The 27,388-nt window shown below is 38.7% G+C and overlaps 2 protein-coding genes across 2 annotated transcripts in view; one reads left to right on the top strand and one right to left on the bottom strand.

The window, feature by feature from the left end:
• ANKRD45 (ankyrin repeat domain 45) overlaps positions 1 to 27,388 on the top strand; it is a 47,584-nt gene that overhangs the window by 5,181 nt on the left and 15,015 nt on the right. The window contains exons 3-5 of the mRNA XM_027565362.1: positions 9,520 to 9,687; positions 22,553 to 22,647; positions 25,090 to 25,228. Coding sequence (XP_027421163.1) covers positions 9,520 to 9,687; positions 22,553 to 22,647; positions 25,090 to 25,228 — 402 coding nt within the window. The remainder of the gene's footprint in view (positions 1 to 9,519; positions 9,688 to 22,552; positions 22,648 to 25,089; positions 25,229 to 27,388) is intronic.
• Positions 14,595 to 16,577, bottom strand: TEX50 (testis expressed 50). Its single transcript, XM_027565364.1, has 2 exons — positions 16,039 to 16,577; positions 14,595 to 15,152 (listed from the first exon to the last, which is right to left on the bottom strand). Exons 1-2 carry the CDS (start codon positions 16,360 to 16,362, stop codon positions 14,937 to 14,939), a joined length of 540 nt encoding a protein of 179 aa, XP_027421165.1. The 5' UTR covers positions 16,363 to 16,577; the 3' UTR covers positions 14,595 to 14,936.

Below are 27,388 nucleotides of genomic sequence, written 5' to 3'. Positions count from 1 at the left end.
TGATAATATAAAGTTGGTATATAGTAAATGCTCAATAATCTTATTACCTATTTCCTTAGAAGATTTATTCATTTTTATATTCATTATTCAATTAGCTCTTTAAATTAAGTCACTGTTTTTTTCAGATTGGACCTATAAGACATGGTCATTGTAGAAAATGAAACAGTGGTCTTTAGCAAATAGCAAATATACATTTTCTTCATGCTTACATGGAACAGTTAAAAAAACTGATCATGTGTTAGACCATAAAGGAAGTGTCAACAGTTATCAAATAAACTATAGCATGCAGTCTGTGGTCTCTGACCACAGTAAAATAAAATTAGAAAATAGTGACAAAAAGATAACTCAAAATCCCTATAATTTTGGAAACAGGAACATACTTTCAATTATGTTGAAATATTATTATACTTTCTGTCTCGGTGACAGAAAATATAATAGAAATTATGAAATATTTAGGTGGCAACAGGATTGCTATGTCAGACCCTGTGAAATAAAACTAAAATTAAAATTCTAGTTTAATGCATATATTAGAATAAAAAATATTGAAAATTAGAAAGCAAAGTATTTAACTCAAGGAGTTAGAAAAATAACAACTGAAAATCCAAAGAAACAAGAAGATAAATAATAGAGTAAAATAATGACATTGAAAATAAAGAAACAATAGAAAGGGAATTCCCTGTCAGTCCAGTGGTTTGGAGTCCACCTTCCACTGCAGGGTGCCAGGTTTGATCCCTGGTGGACTGAGATTCCTGATCTGTAAGCTGCACAGTGCAGCCAAAACAAACCAGCAAACAAACAAACACAATAAAGAGAATCAACAAAACCAAAATCTGGTCTAGTGAAAAGTTGAAAAAACATTTGATAATATTGATAATTTTTGATATGTGATATTATAAGAAGGAGAGAGTGTAAATAATATTTGGAATTTTAAAATGAAGCATTCACACAGGAAAAGAATAGATTTAAAAAATAATTAGAAAATATCATAAACAACTTCATGATAATACATTTGAAAACATGGATGAAATGGACAGTTTCTTCAATAAAATATATATTATCAAAATTGAGTCAAGAAAAAAAAAAGAAACTTGATTAGATCTATGATTATTTTAAAAAATTGAATAAGTAATCAGAATCTGCCTGATTCTCCCACCCTTTCCAATTCCTAACTCAAATGTTTTAAAAGATATGGTTTACTACCCTTATAAGGAAGAAATAATCTCTAGCTTATACAGAGTTTCCATAGAATATAAAGAGAGTTGGACAACTGCTTATTTTATGAGATAACTTTTATAGCAAAACTAGTTAAGGACAAGCATTAGAAAGGAAAATTATAGGCCAATCATTTAATAACACAGATGCAAGCATCTTAAAATATTAACAAATTGAATCTAATGTGTGTTGAAGCATTTATTGGACTAGCTTGGGTTTATCCCATTTATGCAAGAATTTGCTTTTTTAAAAAAGAATTATCTATCAATTTTGGCTGCACTGGGTCTTTGTTGCTGCTCGAGTGCTTGTGGAGAGCGGGGGCTCTTCTCTCGCTGTGGTGTATGGGCTTCTCAATGCAGCGGTTCTCTTGTTTTGGAGGACAGGCTCTAGGTGTTCTGGCTTCAGTAGTTGTGGCTCCTGGGCTCTAGAGCGCAGGCTCAGAAGTTGTGGTGCATGGGCTTAGTTGCTCCGCAGCATGTGGGATCTTCCTGGAGTAGGGATCAAACCTGTGTCCCCTGCATTGGCAGGCAGATTCTCAACCACTGGGCCACCAGGGAAACCTCAAGCATGGCTTTAACATTAGAAAAACTGCTAGTATAATTCACTACACTAAAAGATTATATAAACAAAACCACCTGATCATCTCAATAGATGTAGAAAAGTCTTTTGGAAGAAAATGTAGCATTCATTCATGATGAAAGCTTTTGGGTAAATAGGAACAGAAGAAGCCTTTCTTAAGGCTATGGAAAACTTATAGCAAAATTTATCTAATATCTAATTTTAAACTATTTAACTTGGGCAAGTTATATAACCTTTCCATGCTACAGTTTCTTCATCCATAAAAATGGGACTAATAGTAATATCTAATATTACATCCATAAAAATGGGACTAATAGTAATATCTAAAAATCGTACTACATAAAAAAAAATGAGAGCCCTAAATCAAATATCTGATAGTGTACCTCCAGCACTCCAGGGAGAGGGTGCTCTGACTAACTGATATGGGTATTGCCATCCTCTTGTTAGATATTTTCCAGTGTGTGAAGATAGGTGTAGTCTTTTGATTTTGATGATGTACTCTAAGATAATCCATATCTTCATTCTGATTTCATGCTTACCATGAAATCTTCTCAGTTAGCAGAAGTTGAAGGTGCATCCTGCTTTTTTTCTTGCTGCTTATAGTAAAATGCCAGAGGAGACAGAGAAATTGAGAGAAGAATTGCTAAATTAAAAGGAACCAGGACTTAGATGATATATGATGTTCTGGGAAATTGTAAGCCTGTTTGCCATTTCAATGAAGATGATTTTGTAATGAAATATTTGCATGAACTGGCTAACCTAATTGTACCAGTCAACTTGGTGATTATTACTTCAGTTCAGTTCAGTTCAGTTCACTCACTTAGTCATGTCTGACTCTTTGCAACCCCATGGACCGCAGCAGGCCAGGCCTCCCTGTCCATCACCAACTCCCAGAGTTTACCCAGACTCATGTCCATTGAGTCTGTGATGCCATCCAACCATCTCATCCTCTCTTGTCCCCTTGTCCTCCTGCCTTCAGTCTTTTCCAGCATCAGAGTCTTTTCAAATGAGTCAGCTCTTCACATCAGGTGGCCAAAGTACTGGAGTTTCAGCTTCAACATCAGTCCTTCCAATGAACACCCAGGACTGATCTCCTTTAGGATAGACTGGTTGGATCTCCTTGCAGTCCGAGGGACTCTCAAGAGTCTTCTCCAACACCACAGTTCAAAAGCATCAATTCTTCGGCACTCAGCTTTCTTTATAGTCCAACTCTCACATCCATACATGACTACTGGAAAAACTATAGCCTTGACTAGACGGATCTTTGTGGGCAAAGTAATGTGTCTGCTTTCTAATATGCTGTCTAGGTTGGTCATAACTTTACTTCCAAGGAGTAAGCGTCTTTTAATTTCATGGCTGCAATCACCATCTTCAAATCAGATCAGATCAGTTGCTAAGTCATGTCCGACTCTTTGCAACCCCATGAATCGCAGCACGCCAGGCCTCCCTGTCCATCACCAACTCCCGGAATTCACCCAAACTCATGTCCATTGAGTTGGTGATGCCATCTAGCCATCTCATCCTCTGTCATCCCCTTCTCCTCTTGCCCCCAATCCCTCCCAGCATCAGGGTCTTTTCCAATGAGTCAACTCTTCGCATGAGGTGGCCAAAGTATTGGAGTTTCAGCTTTAGCATTAGTCCTTCCAATGAACACCCAGGACTGATCTCCTTTAGGATGGACTGGTTGGATCCCCTTGCAGTCCAAGGGACTCTCAAGAGTCTTCTCCAACACCACAGTTCAAGAGCTTCAATTCTTCAGCGCTCAGTTTTCTTCACAGTCCAACTTTCACATCCATACATGACCACTGGAAAAACCATAGCCTTGACTAGACAGACCTTTGTTGGCAAAGTAATATCGCTGCTTTTCAATATGCTATCTAGTGTAATGTCTCTGCTTTTCAATATGCTATCTAGGTTGTTCATAACTTTTCTTCCAAGGAGTAAGTGTCTTTTAATTTCATGGCTGCAGTCACCATCTGCAGTGATTTTGGAGCCCCCCAAAGTAAAGTCTGACACTGTTTCCACTGTTTCCCCATCTATTTCCCATGAACTGGTGGGACCAGATGCCATGATCTTCGTTTTCTGAATGTTGAGCTTTAAGCCAACTTTTTCACTCTCCACTTTCACTTTCATCAAGAGGCTTTTGAGTTCTCTTCACTTTCTGCTATAAGGGTGGTGTCACCTGCCTATCTGAGGTTATTGATAATTCTCCCGGCAATCTTGATTCCAGCTTGTGCTTCTTCCGCCCAGTGTAAATAATGAATTACATTACAGTTTACCAGTAAATTTCTTGTTTAGTTGGTATTGATTCAGCTCTCATGAGCTTGTTTACATGGGAGAACAGATCAGTGCAAAGATTTTTTTTTTGTCAAAACATTTGAGTTCTATTCTCAGGAAATTTCAATTATATAGTACAGTTATTAACTATAGTCATTGTGTTATATATTAGGTCCTGGGATATTTTCCTCTTCTAACTGAAGTTTTTACTTTTTTTCCAATCTCTCCCTATTTCCCCTACTCTTCAAGCCCCTGGTACCACTTTTCTACTCTGTTTCTATGGGTTTAATTTTTTATTTTATATTTCCCCACATAAGTGATACCATGAGGTATTTGGCTTTTCCTCTCTGACTTATTTCACTTTGCATAATGCCCTTCAGGTTCATTCATGTTGTTACAAATGATAGAATTTTCTTTTTTTAAGAATCTGTGAACACTATTGATTTTTGCAACATAAAGAAGCCATTGGCCTAAAATTAAGGGACTTTTGGGTGAAGAACTGTGGTAGATATCTCTTTAAGAAGATGTATGCCATTTATTTGTGGATGATTCTCAGAGATAACATTTGTATTCAAGATTTCCTTTCCTTTTAAATATTGGAGAATTGGACAATTTTGATTCAAAGGAAGGATGAAACAGTTCTTACAATTTCATCTCTTTGATCTGAAGGAAGAAGGGTGAAACAGTTCTTACAGTTTTAGCTCTTTGATCCAAAAGAAGGAGGATGAAGCTCTCTGTACTACTGACTTCTGGACTGTTGGGAAGTGCCTTGTTTTCTGTTTGAGCCAAGGACATTTGTGTGCAGTTTGTAGGTTACTCATGGAACCACCTTTGGTTCTGGTAAGGCTTTAGTTTCTCAACCTGGCCACACTCAAACAAGCATGATTGAAACTGAATACTGTTTTAAACTCTGCCTTTCCCTACAATCAGTAAATATTTGTTAAAGTGAAGGAATAGCCAGGTCTTGAGCTGGGAGCTGGGGATAGAAAGATGAATGAATTCAGCAACCAGTTAGCAGAAAACAGATGTGTAAATAGATGGTATATGATGAGACAAGGTACAGTGATAGCTCAGAGGAGAGGTCAGTCAGATTTACCTGAAAGTGTTGGACATGGTCAAGGAATGCTTTATAGAAGAGGCAATATGTTGAGCTTTTTTTTGGCTGCACCACGTAGCACTTGGGATCTTAATTCCCTTACCACGGATTGAACCTGTGTCCCCTGCAGTGGAAGTGTGGAGTCTTAACCACTGGACCACCAAGGAAGTCTAATATATAGAATCTTGAATAATGACCAAGAGTTTATCAGACAAAGGAAGTTGAAGGATAAGGCGTGGCAGGTGGCAGTAGCTGCAGTATCAGATAGTAACTGCAATAGCAGATTTTAGTGTTAAAATATTTTTGCTATCCTGGTGTACTTACCCAGTATTTTAGGTGATGAAATACTGGCCTTTTTATAGCTATAATAGTTTTATTTGGTATTTTAAACATATGAAATTAGAGTCATTTTTGGATTGAGAAAAATTGCAATGATTTAATTGCTCAGTGTATATAAAAAGACAAACTGAAGATTACAAATGTAGATGGTCCATATTGTGGTATTGCAAATTCTATTGTAAGAATAATTCTTGAGTTCACAAGCCTCCAAAACCAGTAGAATGTGAATCTCACAGATTTGAAATTGATAAGGAAACTAAAATGGACTCTCTCTCTTTTTATTTGGAAACTAAAAAAGACAAATATGAGCCATCAGTGTTTTCTTTGGAGAAAATGATTACAGCCTACTCTCAATAGAAAGATTGCAATTCTATTAAAAAAGCAAAAAACTGTTCAGACATATCTCTGTCTTTTAAAATTAGAAATGAGATAATTTGAAGGAAAGTGTTTGGTGTTGGTTTATAACTACTTTAAACTAATGTTGAGTGAGAAAAACTTTAATAGCTGAAAAAATTTGCATAGAAATGTCCTGTTGAAACCATTGACCCACTTAAAAAATAAAATAATGTTTTATTTGTGATTTTCATGATTATAGTTTTTCATTTTTAATAGTATTTGCTTTTTAATCTTTAGTTTTTATTAGTTTTATCTGACAGTTTATATTGCTAATAGAATGACAGTATATACTTAAAATTTGTTTGATAGTTATGCTTTTATCTGATATTTTATGTATATATATTTTTGTATTTAAAATGTATAAGTCTTGGACTTCCTTGGTAGCTCAGTGGATAAGAATTCGCCTTGCAATGCAGGGGACATGGTTCGATTCCTGGTCTGGGAAGGTTCCACATGCCAAGAAGTAGCTAAGCCTGTGGGTCACAACTACTGAGCCTGAACTCTAGAGCCTACAAGCCGCAACTGCTGAAACCTGTGCACCTAAAGCCTGTGCTCTGCAATAAAGAAAAGCCCCTGCAATGAGAAGCCTGCACATAGCAAGAGTACTCCCTGCTCACTACAACTAGAGAAAGCTCATGCAAAGACCCAAGGCAGCCAAGAATAAAAATAAATTAATTTAAAAAAGTGAACAAAAAAATAAAATGGGTATTAGTTTCACTAATTTAAAAAATTAATTCTGAACTCAATTTACAAATACTGGTATTAATGCTAAATAAATATAAAATTTATACTTAAAAAAATTTCTCAGACAGAAAAAACCAGCATATGCAAAATTATAGAGGCATGAAACTATGATTTGGAGAATTCAGAGTCTGGTACTGCTGGTGGTAGGCTGCTGCTGCTGCTAAGTTGCTTCAGTTGTGTCCGACTCTTTGCGACCCCATGGACCACAGCCCACCAGGCTCCTCCATCCATGGGATTTTCCAGGCAAGAGTACTGGGGTGGGGTGCCAGCAGGTTGTGAAAAATATTTTAGGTAAGTGAATATTTTGCTCCATGGCCTATTACTTGTTTGTGACTATCATCATCTCAATTTTTGGATTTTGACCTTATCAATGACCTTCCTCAATTTAAACAACCTTGAGAAAAGTTCTTATCCTCTCTGTGCTTTTTTTTTAATCTATAAATGAGAACAATACTACTTTGTACATCATAGGACTGCAGAGAGGATTAAATGAATTGATAATTGTGGAGCACACAGAACAGTGCCTGTATAGAGGAGAAGATTGCTTTTCCTCTTGTCTGATCTTTTGCCTTATTGTGAACTGCATGCTCAGTTGACTCTATTTAGTAACCAGTAGTGCAGCAGTCTTCCATGTTGGAGAAGGCAATGGCAACCCACTTTAGTACTCATGCCTGGAAAATCCCATGGGTGGAGGAGCCTGGTATGCTGCAGTCCATGGAGTCTCGAAGAGTCGGACACGACGGAGCGACTTCACTTTCACTTTTCACTTTCATGCATTGGAGAAGGAAATGGCAACCCACTCCAGTGTTCTTGCCTGGAGAAGCCCAGGGATGGGGGAGTCTGGTGGGCTGCCGTCTCTGGGGTCTCACAGAGTCGGACACAACTGAAGTGACTTAGCAGCAGCAGCAGCAGCAGTCTTCCATGTCGGAGAAGGCAATGGCAACCCACTCCAGTACTCTTGCCTGGAAAATCCCATGAACGGAGGAGCCTTGTGGGCTGCAGTCCATGGGGTCGCTAAGAGTTGGACACGACTGAGCAACTTCACTTTCACGCATTGGAGAAGGAAATGGCAAGCCACTCCAGTGTTCTTGCCTGGAGAATCCCAGGGATGGCAGAGCTTGGTGGGCTGCCGTCTATGGGATCGCACAGAGTCGGACACTACTGTAGTGACTTAGCAGCAGCAGTCTTCCATGTAGAGATTATTTTTCTCTTGGAACCAATTCTGATTTTTTGGTATTCCATTTATGGTCCCTTTCTTCCTGCTGAGATTTCTAACATGTAACCTTCTATGCCTTGCTTCTGGGTTCAATTATTCATTGCCAGTATCATGGGAGAACTTTAGGAAAATCCCCCCTCTTGTCTGGATGCTTTTGAAATCATCTTATTTAAATGTTCTTCTTCTGGGAAGGCTATGGAATTAATGTAGTACAAAGATCCGTGTGTTTCCTTCTAGAAAACACACCATCTCCCACAAGGGGGAACAAAACCACGTATGAAGATTTCAAATTCTTTGGCAAAAGCCTCTCTCTGTTTAGAAATCATGTTTTCTTATTTTTAAACTATATTAAAAAATAGGAAAAATTTTAGATGTTACCTCTGGCCTTTTTTTGTGTGTGTGCTATTGGCCTAAAACATTATATTTAATAGTAACTTCAGCCCTGAGAAAAGCAATGTAAGGACCGAGAATATTTCATTTGAAATGGCCTCCTGCTCATGCTATCGTGGTGTCTTTTCCGTAAATAGTGTCCCCTTTCCCAACAAATCAGGGGCCGTGGGCCATTTGGCTGAAGAAATACATCTTTGGGAAGGTGATATCTGGGTATTTCTTGGCTCCCAGTTTTGTGGGGTAGTTGCCTCAGTAAATCTAAGAAATAACTTTATAATTTGATAGCTCACAATTTCAGTTTTAATTCAAATGATTAATTTCCAAATCAAAGGCATGTTACTGCTACTGCTAAGTCGCTTTAGTCGTGTCCGACTCTGTGCGACCCCATAGGTGGCAGCCCACCAGGCTCCCCTATCCCTGGGATTCTCCAGGCAAGAACACAGGAGTGGGTTGCCATTTCCTTCTGCATGAAAGTGAAAAGTGAAAGTGCAGTCGCTCAGTCGTGCCCGACTCTTAGCGACCCCATGGACTGCAGCCTACCAGGCTCCTCCGTCCATGGGATTTTCCAGGCAAGAGTACTGGAGTGGGGTGCCATTGCCTTCTCCGAATCAAAGGCATACACAGCTGTAATTTGTATGGTTGTGTTAACAATAATGGAGTAATTAGAGGTTGATGAAAATTTCTTAGACTAAAGTCATAAATCTAATTGTGTTCCAGTAGATGACTGTTAGGGAGATTGCTGTCTTCCGAATAAGATGTTGAAGAGCTCAGATTGCCTGTGTTGATTCCTTGTGTCCATCATTTACTGGCCTTGGGCAAGTTTAACTTCTTGGACCTCTGTTTCCTTATCTGTAAAATGAAGATTATAATATTTGTGACCTCATAGGATTTTTTTTTACCAACTAAATGAACTTATTATATGTAAAGCACTTAGGATAATACCTGTGAAAGTCACTCAGTCGTGTCTGACTCTTTGTGACCCCATGGACTGTAGCCTGCCAGCCTCCTCTGTCCATGGGAATCTCCAGTCAAGAATACTGGAATGGGTTGCCATTGCCTTCTCCAGGGGATCTTCCTGATCAAGGTATCAAACCCAGGTCTCCTGCATTGCAGGCAGATTCCCTACCATTTGAGCCACCAGGGAAGACAGGATAATACTTGGCCTGTAGTAATTGTTCAACACCTGATTACCATTATTATCTTCTACTCTGTAGAAGAGCCTGAAACAACGTAGGCTTTTTGACCTGACCATCCTCATTGTATTTGTTAGGTTACACACTCTTACACTGTGCTGCAGCCTGGGGTCGATTGGAAACTTTGAAAGCACTGGTGGAACTGGATGTTGATATAGAAGCTCTGAACTTCCGGAAGGAGAGAGCTCGAGATGTTGCTGCTCGATATTCCCAGACTGAGTGTGTTGAGTTCCTGGATTGGGCAGGTAAGGAAGCTTACAAGGTAGTAGTAGCAAACTGCCTCACTGCTGGGTTTCCCTCCTGTAAGTACAGAGTTACAGGCTGTGTCATTAACAAAGCAAAGAGGTGAGTAACATTTTCATCTAATTAAATGAAGTGAATTAAATGAAAGTGAATTAAATGAAAATTAAATGAAGTGAATTAAATATTCACTTTATTAGGATTTTTATTTGTAGACATAACCATAGTCACCGTTGGTGATAATATATCAAATCTGCCTTTTTTTTTTTGTTATTGGCCTAAAACATTGTATTTAGTAGAAACTGTATTCAAAGCTGGTTGATTTACCACCTTCTAACAATTTCTCCAATAATCTTCTATAATAATGTATATATAATATACATACATGGTTCAAGGCCATTTTCTGAGAGACCTCAGCAGAGTGGACCATTCCTTCTATGTTTAAAAGAACGGCATACTTGAGGAATATGTTTGATTCCCCAAGTAGAAACAGTTGTAATAATTTAAAATGGTTTGCTGTGCAAAATTAATCCATGGTATTAGAAGTCTGAATAGCAGGTTTCATTATGGCATGAGGGAGGGTACTTCTGGGGCATAATACTCTTTTTTCTTAATTTGGTGACTGTTAACATGATGTGCTCATTTGTGAAAATTCATTGAGCTGTACCCTTGTAAATTTTGCACTTTTCTGTATGTGTTTTGTGCTTTAATCAAAGGTCAAAAAACTATGTACTATTTTGAGTTTTACTGTTTTTCTTACAATATTTCCTTAACCTGTAGAATAGAGCTTAGAGATTTCAGGAAGATACACCTGTGTAATTATGTATGTGACAAACATTGGTTATAAAACTAGGACCAACAACGTTCATGGCATTCATTTTATGTAGTTCTCTGCATTTGTGTTTCTAGGATTACAAGCATGACATTGTTGTGGTACATAGATTGTTCCTGCTCTCTGGACATTTGTTATATGTGGGGTGATAAACTATTGATGCGTCCTACAGTTAAATAACAATATCAGAAAGACTATAATTAAGAGTTAAAATTGGCAGAGCAGATGGGTCATGCTATGGGGTGGTCAGAGAACATGAAGTCAGAGTATGGTGGAGTTGAGATGGGCCTTGAAGAAATGGTGGGATTTGTATACACAGACTGGGGAGAAAGGTATGAGCAAAACCTTATGACTGAAAGTGACGTGTTGGGGCAACAGTGATGAGCTTGCCTTACTGGAAGAGCAAGTCAATATAATTTACACAAGCAGGCTACAGCACAGGCAGGTTACTAAAAGAGAAGTAAGTACATGGGCTCTTGAATCAAATTGCTTGAGTTGAAATACTGGTATCTCTACTTGAAACCTATGTGACCTTGTGCAAGATACTTAAATGCTTTATACTTCAGTCTTAATTTCCAGAAAAGGGGGCCCATAATAGTCCTTATCTCTTGGGCGAGTTGTGAGAATGAGATGAGATGCTATAAACCATGTCTTAGCACAGTGCCTGTTGGGTGATCACACTTTAAGTATGATGCTGCTATTATTCCAGTCAGATTATACCTCCAAATGTCAGGGTAAGGTACATTTCATTTTTGTAGCCACTGGGAGCCATTGGAAGATTTTATGTAGAAGAGGAAGAGGATTAAAGTGATATTTAGGAAGAATCATATGGCAGCCTTAAGGAGTTGTTTATCAGTAACATAAAAAGGGAACTGGGAGGATTAATAGAAGTAAGGAAATTGAGGGAAGATAACATATTTGGGAAGAAAAAGATGAGTTATACTTTGTAGATTATTTGGTATATAATTGTCCACTTGCATTAAATATTTTTGAGGGGTAACTACCTTCAGTTTTATGATCAGATGCATAAGCAAAAAGAAAATAACAAAAAATTTAATTGATCTCCTCATGAATAACTAGTTCTAGGTGAAATTCACATTCATGCATGCTAAGTTGCTTCACTTGTCTCCAACTCTTTGCCACCCTGTGGACTGTAACTGCCAGGCTCCTCTGTCATTGTGATTCTCCAGGCAAGAATACTGGAGTGGGTTGCCATGACCTCCTCCAGGGGATCTTCCTGACCCAGGGATTGAACCCATGTCTCTTATGTCTTCTGAATTGGCAGGTGGGTTCTTTATTACTAGCACCACCTGCTGCTGCTAAGTCACTTCAGTCGTGTCCGACTCTGTGCGACCCCATAGATGGCAGCCCACCAGGCTCCCCCATCCCTGGGATTCCCCAGGCAAGAACACCGGAGTGGGCTGCCATTTCCTTCTCCAGTGCAAGAAAGCAAAAAGTGGAAGTGAAGTCACTCAGTCGTGTCCGACTCTTAGCGACCCCATAAACTGTAGCCCACCAGGCTCCTCCGTCCATGGGATTTTCCAGGCAAGAGTACTGGAGTGGGGTAACCTGGGAAGCCCCAAATTCACATTATATAATTTTTATTTATTTATTTTAAAAATTAATTTATTTTATTTGGAGGCTAATTACTTTACAATATTGTAGTGGTTTTTGCCATACATTGACATGAATCAGCCATGGGTGTACATATGTTCCCCATCCTGAACCCCCCTCCCACTTTCCTCCCCATCCCATCCCTCAGGGTCATCCTAGTGCTCCGGCCCTGAGCACTCTGTCTCATGCATCAAACCTGGACTGGCAATCTACCAAAATTCACATTATATAATTTAAAATCCAGTTTTGAAGAATGACCCATGGTACTTAAAAAAATACAATCCAGGAACAAATTTTGCTGTAACTTTTCTGAAAGTTGGGGCTTATGAGCGTAGATTTCATTGGTTTTTGTCACTGAGCGGAAGTCCACGGGCCCAACATGCAGTGAGACCAAACAGTACCAAAACGTGAGTCTGGAGCAGAGAAAGGTTTAATGCAGGGCCATGTAAGTAGATGGGTGGCTCATGCCTTAAAAAACCCGGGAGCTACCTGAAAGCTCTCAGCAAAGCCCTTTTATAGGAAAGGCGAAGGAGGGGCCGTGGTTAGTTGTTGCAGACTTCTTGGTGTCAGATCCTTTGTTCTTGAGGTCAGGTCACAGCTAGGTAAAACTCTATCAAAGCAAATGTTATTCTCTATTCTACAAGAAAGGCCAAAGTCCAGATCCTCAACTTTTGCCCTCCAAAGTCCAGGCCCTGGCTAAGAGGAGGGGTCACTGCATGGGCCAGTAACCCTACCCAGGAGTGTTCATCCAGCACCCAGTCTGGGTCCTCCTGCCAGTGCTCAGGTCCAGCTGAGGAGTCAGATCTCAGCGGGTGGCACCCTCAGGGCCAGGTCCCCAGATCCCACCCAGCTGTCATCACTGTGGGAGCTAGGTGCCTAGGACCAACTGGCCCTCAGTCTGCCCAAATGGGGGCCAGGTCCCATGGACTATGACCTGTGGAGACCACCACCCTTAGGTTGGAGAAATAGGGATGAGTCAGCAGCTGCTTCAAGGCCTGAGCCTGGCCAGTGGGCGCTGTGGGGAGGGCTCTGGAGCTCTGCAGGATGCAGCCCTCAGCCTGTACCTGGACTCCCCAGCTCACCAGCTTGAGGTTGGAGGGCCTGGAGGGCCCCGAGGAGGCTGCAGTCTGCCTCACATAGCACACTGTGCCCTGAGGACCACTGTGTGCCCTTTCCGCCCAAATTCAGTTTCCTTCTCACTAATGTCCATCTGTTTAGTTTGGGTCCTTACCTGATGCTGGGAAGGATTGAGGGCAGGAGGAGAAGGGGACGACAGAGGATAAGATGGTTGGATGGCATCACTGACACAATGGACATGGGTTTGGGTGGACTCCAGGAGTTGGTGATGGACAGGAAGGCCTGACATGCTGTGGTTCATGGGGTCGCAAAGAGTTGGACACGACTGAGCAACTGAACTGAACTGAACTTACAGTCTTGGAGGAATTAGACCTACCATTTCCTAGTAATGAAGATAAGACTATAATTCTATAAACTAGTGTTCTGTTTCCAGATCAGTGTTGAAATTGTAAGGATTCATGGTAATGTAGCTGTGGAGTGTCAAAAATGCTAACTACTCAACATAAAGTTAAACATTTGTTTAATTAAGACTTAAGAAGAATATAAACCACTTCCATTTCTTGCTCTAATGATCAGAGTAGGAGTCACCTGGAGAGGTTCACAGGGTTGAGGACTCCCTACCCCAGAGACTCCTCCATGCTACTGAAAATTTGACTATTAGAGATCAATTTCTTTGGGTTTTCAAGGTTTATAGACTTTTTAATTGTTCAAGGGTCCTATATTAAAAGAAATACATATATATACATATATATGTATATATATGTACACACACACATATATATAGAATTAGTTGATCAGAACTCTGAAGGTATGGAACAAATATTCATGGAAATATGGGAGTAACGTTGTGTTAAGAGTGAAAGTAAGGAGCAGATTCTGAAAAGTGGAACTATAAGTAAACTTTTAATAATCCACAATAATGCAAGGCAGAACTTAGTCCTTTGTTATTTGTTAAGACTATAGCATTATCTGTTACTTACAAAGGATTTTTTTAAAGTTTTTTTTTTCCTTTTATTGATGGGAGGTATATTATAAATCTGTCATGTTTTTCTGGGATTCTTTTATAGGTTGTTAAGAAAATCTGTCGGTCTCAGTCTCTCAGTTTTTTTTTTTGAAAAATATAGAAACCATATTTTAAGAAATGAGGTGACTTATCAACAAAAGTGAAATATTTTAAAAACTGATGTGTCTTATCAATAGAAGTTTGAAGTTAAAAAAAAGTATTGATACTTAATTCTTCATTTATTATACTGAAAAGGGGAACATTTATACTTAGAAATTAATCTGTTCCTTATTATATCCATACTATTTTAACAATTTGAGATGGGAAATTAAACATCTCCATGTGGCCATAAAATTTGCTCAGGAAACTAAGAGAAATCACAAAAATTGCTTAAATCAGAGATTTATTGAAACACTAAATCAAGATTCTATTCTACAGTGTGCTTAATGATTAGCAATCTAACACATTAAAAAGAACAGAACACTTAAACATGAAGCGGTGGTTGTATATGGTCTTTCCCCTAGTACTTTTTAGTAAGCATGGATGCTATTTTAGCTGAATAGAAATAACTTTTCAGTACAGACTTCGTTGGAAAGTTTCAGTAAAGAGTTTAGCCAAAAAATTACAAAGCATCTCAAAGAATCACTTTTGTCCTTCCATGATTTTCCTCAATAGATTTCTTGTGTAGTTTCCACAGTGGACTGAGTTATATTTGCGTATGGATGTGTCTAATATACTCTGCCTCCTTCTCCTCCTTCAGTTGTCTTTCTTTTTAGTTTTCGGTGCTTGGCTTTCTTAGCCTGAGGGTGATGGGACATCTGATTTAGGTACTTGGTCATCATTGATGTTGTGGCCACCAGTCTGCAGAGTATTTGGTCAATGTCATAGACAGACTGGGTTTCTAGATCCTTACCAGGTGTATCCAAGGAGACTTGTTTCTTTAGCTAAAAGAAGAAAAACAAATGATATTACAAAATTTTTTCATTACTGTAGTTCAAATTAAATTTGTTTTCTGGATATATATGCTTAAGCTCCAAATATCACACTTTACTTATTTATACAAAGAAGAAATTGTTATAGAAGAGAGGTAAAAATGCAGAAAAAATGCTCGTTTTTATATGCCCTTGTGTAAGGCTGTAGTGATCATGATCACCATTCAGCAAACATTTAATAAGTACTTTCTATGATTATTAGAGCATTCTGCTGGGAGAAATTATTTGAATATTAGTAGTACATTATTTTCCTTTACTAAATCACCTTAAGATGTAATGTGATAAAATCATAGACATTTTATAAATATATAGTTGTTGCCTCAAAATATAGTAACACTGGCAAAGTGGGGAATCAGTTTGAGTGTTATTTTCCAGAAAGTTATCCTAAAATTAGAAATTAGTTTACAGTACATTAAAAAATACACACACCAACTTTAGTATACTTAGTTTTCTTAGATAGACCAGGAAGGGATCTAACAAGATCTCTTGTTCTACATCCTTCATTTTATTGATCAGACAGCAGAGAAAGATACAGTGATTTACCTAAGAGCCCAGACAGATAACTGCATTTCCTATACATTCTACTCATTGTAGCTCATTACTTTCTTGATGTGTTTTGTAACTTTAAACTATCTAAAATAATAGGTTATTTTAAAGACCTAATTCAGTACACCTTTGTTGAACACCTGATATGTGCAAGAAAGTATGATAGATGCTGGGGTGAATGGTGGGAGTGGGGAAAGTTATGAAGAAGAAGACACAGTTCTTTCTCCAGAGAAGATGATAATCTTATCTTTTAAATGCTTTGATATTCTATAACTATTACTATTAGCATCACCTTTTTTGTGTGTTTCTTCCACTTCATCCACAGGTAATGTGCAGACAAAACAGAGAGGATTAAAAAGAGAGCTTGTATTAAAATATAAATAAGATTTAAACAACCATGAAATACATCCATATTAGCAAAATTGCAGCATAGTTTGTCCAGAGGGTAAGGTAGACAGTGAGATGGAGCTGTCTTAACTTTCAAATAATGCATTTCTTCTGGAAAAATCTCCCATCCAACCTTTGTCCAGGTAGTACCATCACAAATGCAGAAGCTCTCCCTGAAAAAGCAGATAAACAACAGAGTAAAAATCAGGGATAGTCCTTGAGTAGACATCTTTCTTTCTCAAATGGAAAAAAAATTACAGCCAAAAATTTTTTTAGAGACAGAGCAGAAATGCCCTGGTACTCCAGTCAAGGCGCTCAGGATAACTAGGCAGCAAAATATACACTGATGATCATTGTAACATCATCAGCCATGGTGACTCAGGGATAAATTCAGTGATGTCATAAAGAACCACACTGGGACTAAAAGATGTTGGTTAACCAATCACTTTGGGTTTCTTAGGGATACTTTTTTCTTGCTTTTTTTTTTTTTTTGCCAGAATGGTTTAAGCTTCTTCAGTTTTCTGAAAAAAATGAAGACTTGCTAATATTTTGATAGCCAATAAATTTAAATCATCATTATATTAACAGAATTTCATGGAAACCATTTACCTGTATCCTTTCCAACCCTTTTGAAGTATGGTACTTTAGCATCTACTTAAAAGCGTGTGTGTGTGTGTGTGCAGTCAGTTGTGTCCGACTCTTTGCGATGCTATGGAGTGTAGCCTGCCAGACTCCTCTGTCCGTAGAATTTTCCAGGCAAGAATAATGGAGTGGATTGCCATTTCCTACTCCAGGGGAGCTTCCCAATCCAGGGATCAAACCTGTGGCTCTAGAGTCTCCTTCCCCACTCATTGGCAGGCAGATTCTTCACCACTGCACCAAGTAGCTACAGTCATATATCATGGTAATATCATTATCATGGTAATATCATACAACCTAGCTTCTGCTTCTGTTTTTTATTATATTCAGGAATGTCCTTCTCTTCATTTAGTCAAGGAAATACTGAGTGACTCCCCCTTTTGACATATCTTTTTGGTGACAATGTTGTAACTACCAGGTAGTGGGTGAGGGGTGGGGAATTTGGCATGATTGTATGAAAAAGAGATGGTGGATTAGTGTGGTGTGTGATAAGGTGCGACGGACTGCTTTTAAAGAACTTAAAGTCTAGCAGTAGAAGCAGAAAACAGAAAAATAAAAAATTACAGGACAGATTATCAGTTCAGTTCAGTCACTCTTTGTGACCCCATGAATCGCAGCACACCAGGCCTCCCTGTCCATAACCAACTCCCAGAGTTTACTCAAATTCATGTCCATTGAGTCAGTGATGCCATCCAACCATCTCATCCTCTGTCGTCCCCCTTCTCCTCCTGCCCCCAATCCCTCCCAGCATCAGGGTCTTTTCCAATGAGTCAACTCTTCGAATGAGGTGGCCAAAGTACTGGAGTTTCGGCTTTAGCATCAGTCCTTCCAAAGAAATCCCAGGGCTGATCTCCTTCAGAATGGACTGGTTGGATCTCCTTGCAGTCCAAGGGACTCTAAAGAGTCTTCTCCAACACCACAGTTCAAAAGCATCAATTCTTCGGTGCTCAGCCTTCTTCACAGTCCAACTCTCACATCCATACATGACCACAGGAAAAACCATAGCCTTGACTAGACAGACCTTTGTTGGGAAAGTAATGTCTCTGCTTTTGAATATGCTATCTAGGTTGGTCATAACTTTCCTTCCAAGGAGTAAGCGTCTTTTAATTTCATGGCTGCAGTCACCATCTGCAGTGATTTTGGAGCCCCAAAAAATGAAGTCTGACACTGTTTCCAGATTATACTCAGGGCTAAATCAAATTATAATCATGTAATGGATGATAGGGCACTCAGTTCTACCAGGGGGAATTAGGAGTTTCATAGGAGTGCATTTTGAGTAAGCTTTGAAGAATGAGTAGAATTTTGGTGGATGGCAGAGAGGGCCATCTAGGTTGAGGAAACATGATAAGCAAAGAAATTCTGTAAACCATTCAGTTTAGTTCAGTTCAGTCACTCAGTGGGACTCAGTCATGTCCCACTCTTTGTGACCCCATGGACTGCAGCACACCAGACTTCCCTGTCCATCACCAACTCCCAGAGCTTGCTTAAACTCATGTCCATCAAGTCAGTGATGCCATCCAACCATCTCATTCTCTGTCATCTCTTTCTCTTCCTGCCTTCAATCTTTCCCAGCATCAGAGTCTTTTCTAAAGAGTCGGTTTTTTGCTGACCCTCTAATGAGTCAGTTTTTCATCTCACCCTCTCCTCCCCTCTACCCCATGTCCATAAGTCTGTTCTCTATGTCTGCTTCTCCATTGCTGCCTTGCAAATAAATTCATTAGTACAATTTTCCTAGATTCCATTTATATGCATTAGTATATAATATTTATCTTTCTCTTTCTGACTTACTTCACTCTGTATAATAGACTCTAGGTTCATCCACCTCATTAGAATTGACTCAAATGCATTCCTTTTTATGGCTGAGTAACATTCCATTTCAGAGAACGCAACGGCACCCCACTCCAGTACTCTTGCCTGGAAAATCCCATGGATGGAGGAGACTGGAAGGCTGCAGTCCATGGGGTCGCTGAGGGTCGGACACGACTGAGCGACTTCCCTTTCGTTTTTCACTTTCATGCATTGGAGAAGGAAATGGCAACCCACTCCAGTGTTCTTGCCTGGAGAATCCCAGGGACGGGGGAGCCTGTTGGGCTGCCATCTATGGGGTTGCACAGAGTTGGACACGACTGAAGTGACTTAGCAGCAGCAGCAACATTCCATTTATAAATATTTATTGAGCACCTCGTATGAGGTAAATACTGTTCTAGGGGCTGAGGATACTTACACACCTAGGCATAAAACTATGTTTATGGAGTTTACTTTCTAGTAGGGAGATACAGAAAATAAAATGATCTAAATCTATTTATCTGTGAAGTGCCATGAAGAAAAATAGAGTGGTAAGGAGGTTATGAAGTTGCCAGCAAGTGAATGAGTGAGTGTGTGCTTACACTTACAGAGGGCCATCAGGAGAGGCCTCTCTGGTAGGGTGATGTTTGAAGACAGACCTGAAGAACTAAAGGAGTGAGCCCTAATGATATCAGCAGGCAGAGGGAACAGGAAGTAAATGATTGATAGGGTCTCTGGATGAATGTAGGAAGGGACGAAGCTGGAAAGATTGTTTGTGGCTAGATAGGTCTTGGAGGGCCCTGCATTTTATTCAGTAGCCAATAGGGAGTTACTTACAAAGTCTGGAGGAGAAGAGTGACCTAATAATAAACTTACTGAGTACTTTCGTGTGTGCCAGGCACTGTGTCAAGAAATTTGTGTGTATTATACTATGTTTTAATTCTTAGAACAACCGTATGTGGGTGGTATTATAATACTTCCACTTTATAGATGGAGAAACTGAGGTTAGAGGGGTTAAGATACTATTATGGTCTGTATGTTTGTGTTCCCCCACAAATGCATATGTTGAATTTCTAATGCCTGATGTGATGGTGTTAGGACATGGGGCCTTTAGGAGATGCTTAGGACATGAAGGTGGGGGCCTCATAAATAGGATTAGTGGTCTTATAAAAATGTGTCCCCACAGAGTTCCCTGGCCCTTCTACCATGTGAAGGCACCTTGAGGAGGTGCTGGCAGTGAAGGAAGAGGGGTCTCACTAGACTGCAACCATGTTGCAGCTTGATCTTGGGCTTGCCAGCCTCCAGAATTATGAAAAACAAGTTTCTGTTGTTTATAAACTTCCCAGTCTGTGGTATATTGTTGCCTGAATGCTCAGATAGGTCTGGTGGCATTAGAAGATGATTGCAGTAAGCTGCTTTCTCTACCAGGCCGCCCAAAATAAATATATGCACTCAGTAAAATCAGCATGCTTATTATACAAATACAGTTTTATGACAAGTCCCTTAGTCTCCTCTTCAAACTAATTCCTGTACTTTACTTCCTCCTGTACTGAAATTCTGGAACCACCACTGGCTCCAGGTCACCAACTAGTGGAGCCAAAACCTAAACCTTAGATTCCAGTTTAGAGAATTGATTCTGCTTGCAACATGAATGGTAGATTTGAAGCTGTAATTGAAAAGACGGTTCAGCTGCAAAAACTTTTCATCTTTCATGAAAAAGGAAGGATGACTGAGGCTGGAGCTGAAGGCCAAGAGGTATCACTCCCAGGCTATGATACCTCATAGAATTTGCCTTGTGGGATTTCAGAATTGCTTGAGACCGAGGTGACTCCTTTTTTCCTTCTAATTTCGCACATTTTGAATGGCAGTATCTATAACTGTTGCTTTGTGCCTGTCCCACCAGTGTATTTTGGGATAGAAAACTTGTTTTCTAGTATCACAGGTCTGCAGATATAGAGGAATTTTACCCCAGGATAGATGGATCATACCAATGTCTCACACATACCTTGTTTGTATGAGGAGATGAGACTTTTGAGCTAATGATATTTTAGATGAACATTTGAACATGAGTTGATGTTGTAATGGATTGAAACTTAGATGCTGGCATGGAGTAAATGTATTTGCATGTGGGATAGATGTGAGTTTGAGGGGGTCAGAGGGTAGGCTATGGTAGGCTGAAAAATGTCTACCAAAGATATCTAGGTTCTAACTCCTGGAACCTGAGCATGTTACCTCATATGGGATCTTGTGGATCCTTAAACTAAGGATCTTTAGATGGAGAGATCATCGTGGGTTATCCAGCTGGGACTTAAATGTAGTCACAAGTGTCTTTATTATAAGTGAGAGGCAGGAGATTTGACACAGAAGAGGAGGTGATTTGATGATGGAACTAGACATTGGACTGGTGTATTTTGATTGAAGAAGGAGCCACCAGCCAAGGAGTATAGGCTGCAGCTAGAGGTAGAAAACAGCAAAGAAATAGATTCTCCTTTCAGAACCCATAGAAAGAATCTTCCCCACCAACACCTTGATTTTCACTTAGCTAAACTGATTCCAGACTTGTGGCCTCTAGAATTTACTACAGGATAAGCTTGCATTGTTTTAAGCCACCAGATTTGTGGCAATTTGTTACAGCAGTCACAGGACATGATCAATTGTTAAATTAATTTGAAGTATTATTAATACTTTGCTAATCCTGTTTTGTTGTTCAGTTGCTAAGTCCTCTCTGACTCTACATGGGCTGGAGCCATGTCGAAGCCCCAGGTGGCTCAGCTGTAAAGACCCCTCCTGCCAATGCAGGAGATGCAGGTTAGATCCCTGATCTGGGAAGATCTCCCAGAGAAGGAAATGATAACCCACTCTAGTATTCTTGCCTGGGAACTCCTATGGATAGAAGAGCATGGCAGGCTGCAGTCCATGAGGTTGTAAAGAATCAGACACAACTGAGCAATTAAACAATAACAACAAATCTACTGTTTATTACATTCAATCTGTCCGTCTCTATATTTCTTTCAGTGTTGTGATTTTGTTTAAACAAGTCTTGCAAATTTTGTGATGGGTGTTTATAGAGAATGGAATTATTTTAAACACTTTTTTAAGAGGGAAGCTATTTTTAATTTATTTTGAAGGGTAAAACAAATGGCATTTACTTATTTGGCTATACTGAGTCTTCGCTGCAGCATGCAGACGTGCAAACTCTTAATTGTGGCATGTGGGATCTGGTTTTCTGACCAGGGATGGAACCTGGGCCCCCAGCATCAGGAGCGTGGGGTCCTAGCCACTGGACCACCAGGGAAGTCCCAATAATTTTTCTATTGGAAATACTTTTTGTTCCTTTTTCCAGATTAGCTCAGCTGGTAAAGAATCCACCTGCAGTGCGGGAGAACTGGGTTTGATCCCTGGGTTGGGAAGATCTCCTGGAGAACGGAAAGGCTATACCCACTCCAGTATTCTGGCCTGGAGAATTCCACGGACTGTATAGTTCATGGGGTCGCAGAGTCAAGACACGACTCAGTGACTTTCACTTTCACTTTCCAGAGTAGATATTTTGATATTTTGACTGTAGTTTCTTTGGTGTCACATTTTGTATTTATTTGCGCTTTAAAATTTTTAGCGCAATTGAAGTTCTACTGGAATAGGAAATGGCAACCTATTCCAGTATTCTTGCCTGGAAAATTCCATGGACAGAGGAGTCTGATGGCAATAGTCTATGGGATTGCAAAGAGTCAGACATGACAGAGTGACTGAGCGTGCATGCATGCGCGCACGCGCACACACACACACACACACACACGCACACACACTAATATAGTAAGTACCCCGAATCACTGTGTTAGTTAAGTGTTATCTTTCTTGAATTTCCCCAAGGAAAACTGTAACAAATCTATACAGTCTTTATAAAGCTCTGGATTTATAAAATTACATTATAAACTGTGGAGTGAATTTTCTTGGTCTTTGCCTTATTATTAAGCATTTTTACTGTCCTTTTCTTTCAGAAGCAAGGCTGGCACTGAAAAAATATATTGCAAAGGTCTCTGCAACTGTTACAGATACAGAAAAGGGACCAGGGAAGCTTTATAAGGAAGACAAGGTACAACCTTGTGCTTATATTTTGTTCTGAAGTCTTTTGAGATTTTTACCCCTTGTATTTAACTGCTACACTTAAGCACTAGAGGTAGGTGGTGATCCTCACTGCTCCGTTCTCCTTCCCTTCCTTCCTTTTTTTTCCCCTTTCTTATTAAACTGCTGACAGAAGCAGCATTAATAGTACTGGCAGCATTCTTGTTCTTCTGTTGATTAGATACTCATTTCATTAGTTTGCTTCAAAACTTATATATACATCATATATTTTGGTCTATATGTTTACATATATACTTATATACACTGCCTATTTTTTCATGTATCAAAGTTTACATGATAGAAAAATACACAGGTGTAAAGATAGCTAATTGTAAAGCCAGCTTGCCACATTTGTCATATACTAAGTACTACGTGTGAACTAGTTGATTTCTTTTGATGTATACTAAAAAAAAGGTATGCTAAAGGTATTAGAAATGTGTTTGGGTTTTAAATTATTTCTTGCATTTCTGGGCAGGACATTGTATGAATTTTCTGTGACTTTTAATTCTGATGAAAAAAAATTAGCTACTGCTAAAAGTATAAGACATCAGCAAGTCTGAGAACATGATAAAACACACATTTCACTTGTTTGTAAAACATTTTACAAAATCTCTTATGAAACAAAGTATAGATAGAATTCTATTAGAAGAGCTACTGTATCTATAAGATTTGCGAAACAATCTTTCTGGCACAAACAGTGCTTTGTCAAACTAGTTACTGTGAAAGCCTTTTTAATTTCAGTTTTTAAATATTTGATTATTTGAGCTAGAAAATATTATGTACCTATACTAATGGTTAGAATAAAACAAAACATCTAAAGTAGACTTAATAATTTTCTTTTTACCCTATCAAGTCTTATTACCCTGTGATTCTAATAGCAATTTTGTGCTAATCTCAGTATACTTTTCCTCACTTATATAAATATATGTATGCATATATATAGTTTTATTAATATAAGAGATTTTGCTTTTATAAAAATAGGATCATACTATACAAATTATTCTTTAATTTTCTCTTTTCCTTTAAAGAATATATCATGGACATCTTTACAAATCCACTTCATTCTTTATACTTCTGCATATAATGTTGCTTATTTAATAATATGGACAGGACGTGTAATAAATTTATTCATGTCTCCTTATTATTACAAATCATAGAATAATGAACATCTTAAATCAGATACCAGCAATTTGCTGCTCATGTGCAAAGAGATGTTTTGAAATGCAAATTGAGAGGTTTTCAGTGAGGTTTTGCTCATTTCTTGCACTTCCTTCTCCTGTGAATCACCAAGAAGGAATAAATATTGGCATTGTCTGTTGAGTTGCATGAAGTGCACACCATCCACCCACTTTTCCCAAATTTTGCAAACACTTACCACAGTTCAGTTCAGTTCAGTCGTGTCCGACTCTTTGTTCAGTAGTGTCCAACCCTTTGCGACCCCAAGGACTGCAGCACGCCAGGCTTCCCTGTCTATCACCGACTCCTGGAGTTTACTCAAACTCATGTCCTTTGAGTTGGTGATGCCATCCAACATCTCATCCTCTGTTGTCCCCTTTTCCTCCCGCATTCAATCTTTCCCAGCATCAGGGTCTTTTCCAATGAGTCAGTTCTTCACATCAGGTAGCCAAAGTATTGGAGCTTCAGCTTCGACATCAGTCCTTCCAATGAACACCCAGGACTGATCTCCTTTAGGATGGACTGGTTGGATCTCCTTGCAGTCCAAGGGACTCTCAGGAGTCTTCTCCAACACCACAGTTCAAAAGCATCAATTCTTCTCCGCTCAAGCTTTCTTTATAGTCCAACTCACATCCATACATGACTACTGGAAAACCCAAAGCTTTGACTAGATGGACCTTTGTTGGCAAAGTAATGTCTGTGCTTTTGAATATGCTCTCTGGGTTGGTCATAGCTTTTCTTCAAAGGAGCAAGTGTCTTTTAATTTCTTGGCTGCAGTCACAATCTGCAGTGATTTTGGAGCCCAAGAAAATAAAGTCTGTCACTGTTTCCGTTGTTTCCCCATCTATTTGCCATGCAGAGCTCACTGAAAATAAAGAAATAGGGAGAGGATGTAGACTGGCCCAAGGCATCATGACTCTAGATTAATGAGTTTCATTATACACACATTTCACTAGTGTTAGTACTGCACTATCGGATACAGTACCCCCTAGCCTCATGTGACTATAAATTAGAATTAATTAAAATTACAAATTCAACTCCTCAGTCACACCAGCCACTTTTCTAATGCTCCCTGGCTATATGCATCTAATGGTGACTGTATTAGACTGTGCAGATATTTCTGTGATCATTTCCATCATCATAGAAAGTTCTGTTGCAGAGTGCTGGTTTAGAGATACTATAGAGTTTCATTTTTAAATAAACAAGTGGAAAGTAAATTCCTTGTTTCTGTCTCTAGAATATCCTCCTCAGTGCATGCCGTGTAAAAAATGAATGGTTGGAAACCCATTTGGAAGCTTCCATTAATGAGCTGTTTGAGCAGAAACAGCAATTGGAAGACATTGTGACTCCTATCTTCACGAAAATGGCTACACCACGTAAGTTTTGGATAAAAATGATTTGAAAGTTGCATAAAAATTAGATTCAGTGTTGTTATTTCTGAGATAATCAGATTTCAACAATCTTCATGAAGTAGCCATTAACCTTATTATAAGCTCTAATCCATAACTCAGTTTCATTCAGTTCCAATATTAATAATAGCTAAAAATAATGACTGAGTTATTTCTATAATGTCTAGTACTAATCTTATTACCATCACTAATCATTTAATTTTATGCAATTTGCTATGGTTTTAACTAATGATTTTCAACCAGAAAGCATGTTTTTCAAGGAGACAGGCAGAATTTGAAAAAAAAATTTTTTTTTCAGTGATGAAGGTCTATACTTTCAAAAGCCTGTTGTGGGAAGACTGTACTGTTATTGGAGAAGGTACACTGTCAGAATCTTGGTGGCACATGTACCTAAGATTTTAACGCTATCAGCTTTATTGAGATAGAATTCTCATACCATGAAATTTACCATTTAAAAATGTCCATTTCAGTGGTTTTTGGTGTATTTTCAGTTATATAATCATCACCACTGTCTAATTTTACCACATAATTTCTCCATTTTATTACCCCCAAAGAAACACCATACCCGTTAGTAGTCACTGCCCATTCCTTGGTTCCACAAGTCCCTGGCAACCACTGATCTACTTTTTATCTCTATGGATTGCCTGTTCTGAACATTTCATAGAATCATACAGTCTGTCACCTTTTGTGTCTGGCTTCTTTCACTTTGCATAATGTTTTTAAGCTTCATCATGTTGTAATATATGTCAGTATTCCTTTTTATTGTTAAATCATAGTCTATTGTGTGGATTCAAATTTATCTGTTCATTAATAGACATTTGAGTTTCTGTTCATTTGACTATTATAAATAATGCTGCTGTGAACTTTTGTGTACAAATTTTTATGTGGCCGCATGTTTTCATTTCTCTGGGTCTGTATTTAGAGGGGGAATTGCTGGGTCACATGGTACCTCTATTTCTGACCTTTGGAGGAATTACCAAACTGTTTCCAAATTTCTATTTTCATAAGCAATATATAAGAGGATTCCAATTTTCTCCACATTGTTATCAACATTTGTTATTATCTTAAAAAATATTTTTTAGCTCTTCTAGTGGGTATGAAGTATCTTAATGTAGTTCCCATTTGTATTTCCTTAGTTACTGATGATGTTAAACATTCTTTCATGTGCTTACTGGACATTTGCATATTTTATTTGGAGAAATGTCTTTTTGAATCTTTTGCCTATTTTTAAGTTGAGTTGTCTCCTTGTTTTTTAAATTGAACTATATATTTGATTTATAATATATTAGTCTTAGGTATACAACATAGTAATTCAATATGTTAATAGAATTTAAAGTTCTATTAACAAAGAAGTAAATGGCACCCCACTCCAGTACTTTTGCCTGGAAAATCCCACGGACGGAGGAGCCTGGTAGGCTGCAGTCCATGGGGTCGCTAAGAGTTGGACACAACTGAGCGACTTCACTTTCACTTTTCACTTTCATGCATTGGAGAAGGAAATGGCAACCCACTCCAGTGTTCTTGCCTGGAGAATCCCAGGGACGGAGAAGCCTGGTGGGCTGCCGTCTATGGGGTCACACAGAGTCGGACACGACTGAATCGACTTAGTAGCAGCAGCAGCAGCAGCAATGACTATACTTCCCTGTGTTGTTCAGTATATCCCTGTTGCTTGTTTATTTCATGTGTAGTAGTTTATATCTCTTACTGTTCTACCCCTATTTTACCCTCTTGTCTTTCCCCTCCTACTGGTAACCACTAGTTTTTTCTGTATATCTGTGAGTCTGTTAGTTTTATTACTTTCATTGTTTTTTGCAAAAAATTTTTAGACTCCACATGTAAGTAATTGTATGTAGTATTTGACAAGACTTTCTGAGATACAGTCTATCAGAGATATTGACTTGTAATTTTCTTTTTTTTGAAGTTATTTTTGGCTGATTTTTGTATCAGGATAATGATGCCCTCATAGAATGAATTTGGGAGTATAGGAATTAACTCTTCTTTGTATGTAGGGTAAAATTTTTGTGAAGTCATTCAGTCTTGTCTTTTGCTTTCTAGAAGTTTTGAAAATTACAAATTCAATTGCATGACTGCTGATTGATCTGTTCAAATTGTTTCTTTTTGATTTAG

This window comes from Bos indicus x Bos taurus, chromosome 16 (genome assembly GCF_003369695.1).
Source record: "Bos indicus x Bos taurus breed Angus x Brahman F1 hybrid chromosome 16, Bos_hybrid_MaternalHap_v2.0, whole genome shotgun sequence".
Classification (NCBI taxonomy): Eukaryota; Metazoa; Chordata; class Mammalia; order Artiodactyla; family Bovidae; genus Bos; species Bos indicus x Bos taurus.
The sequence above is the reverse complement of the archived record's forward strand: the minus strand, read 5'-3'. Positions and strand labels throughout refer to the sequence as shown.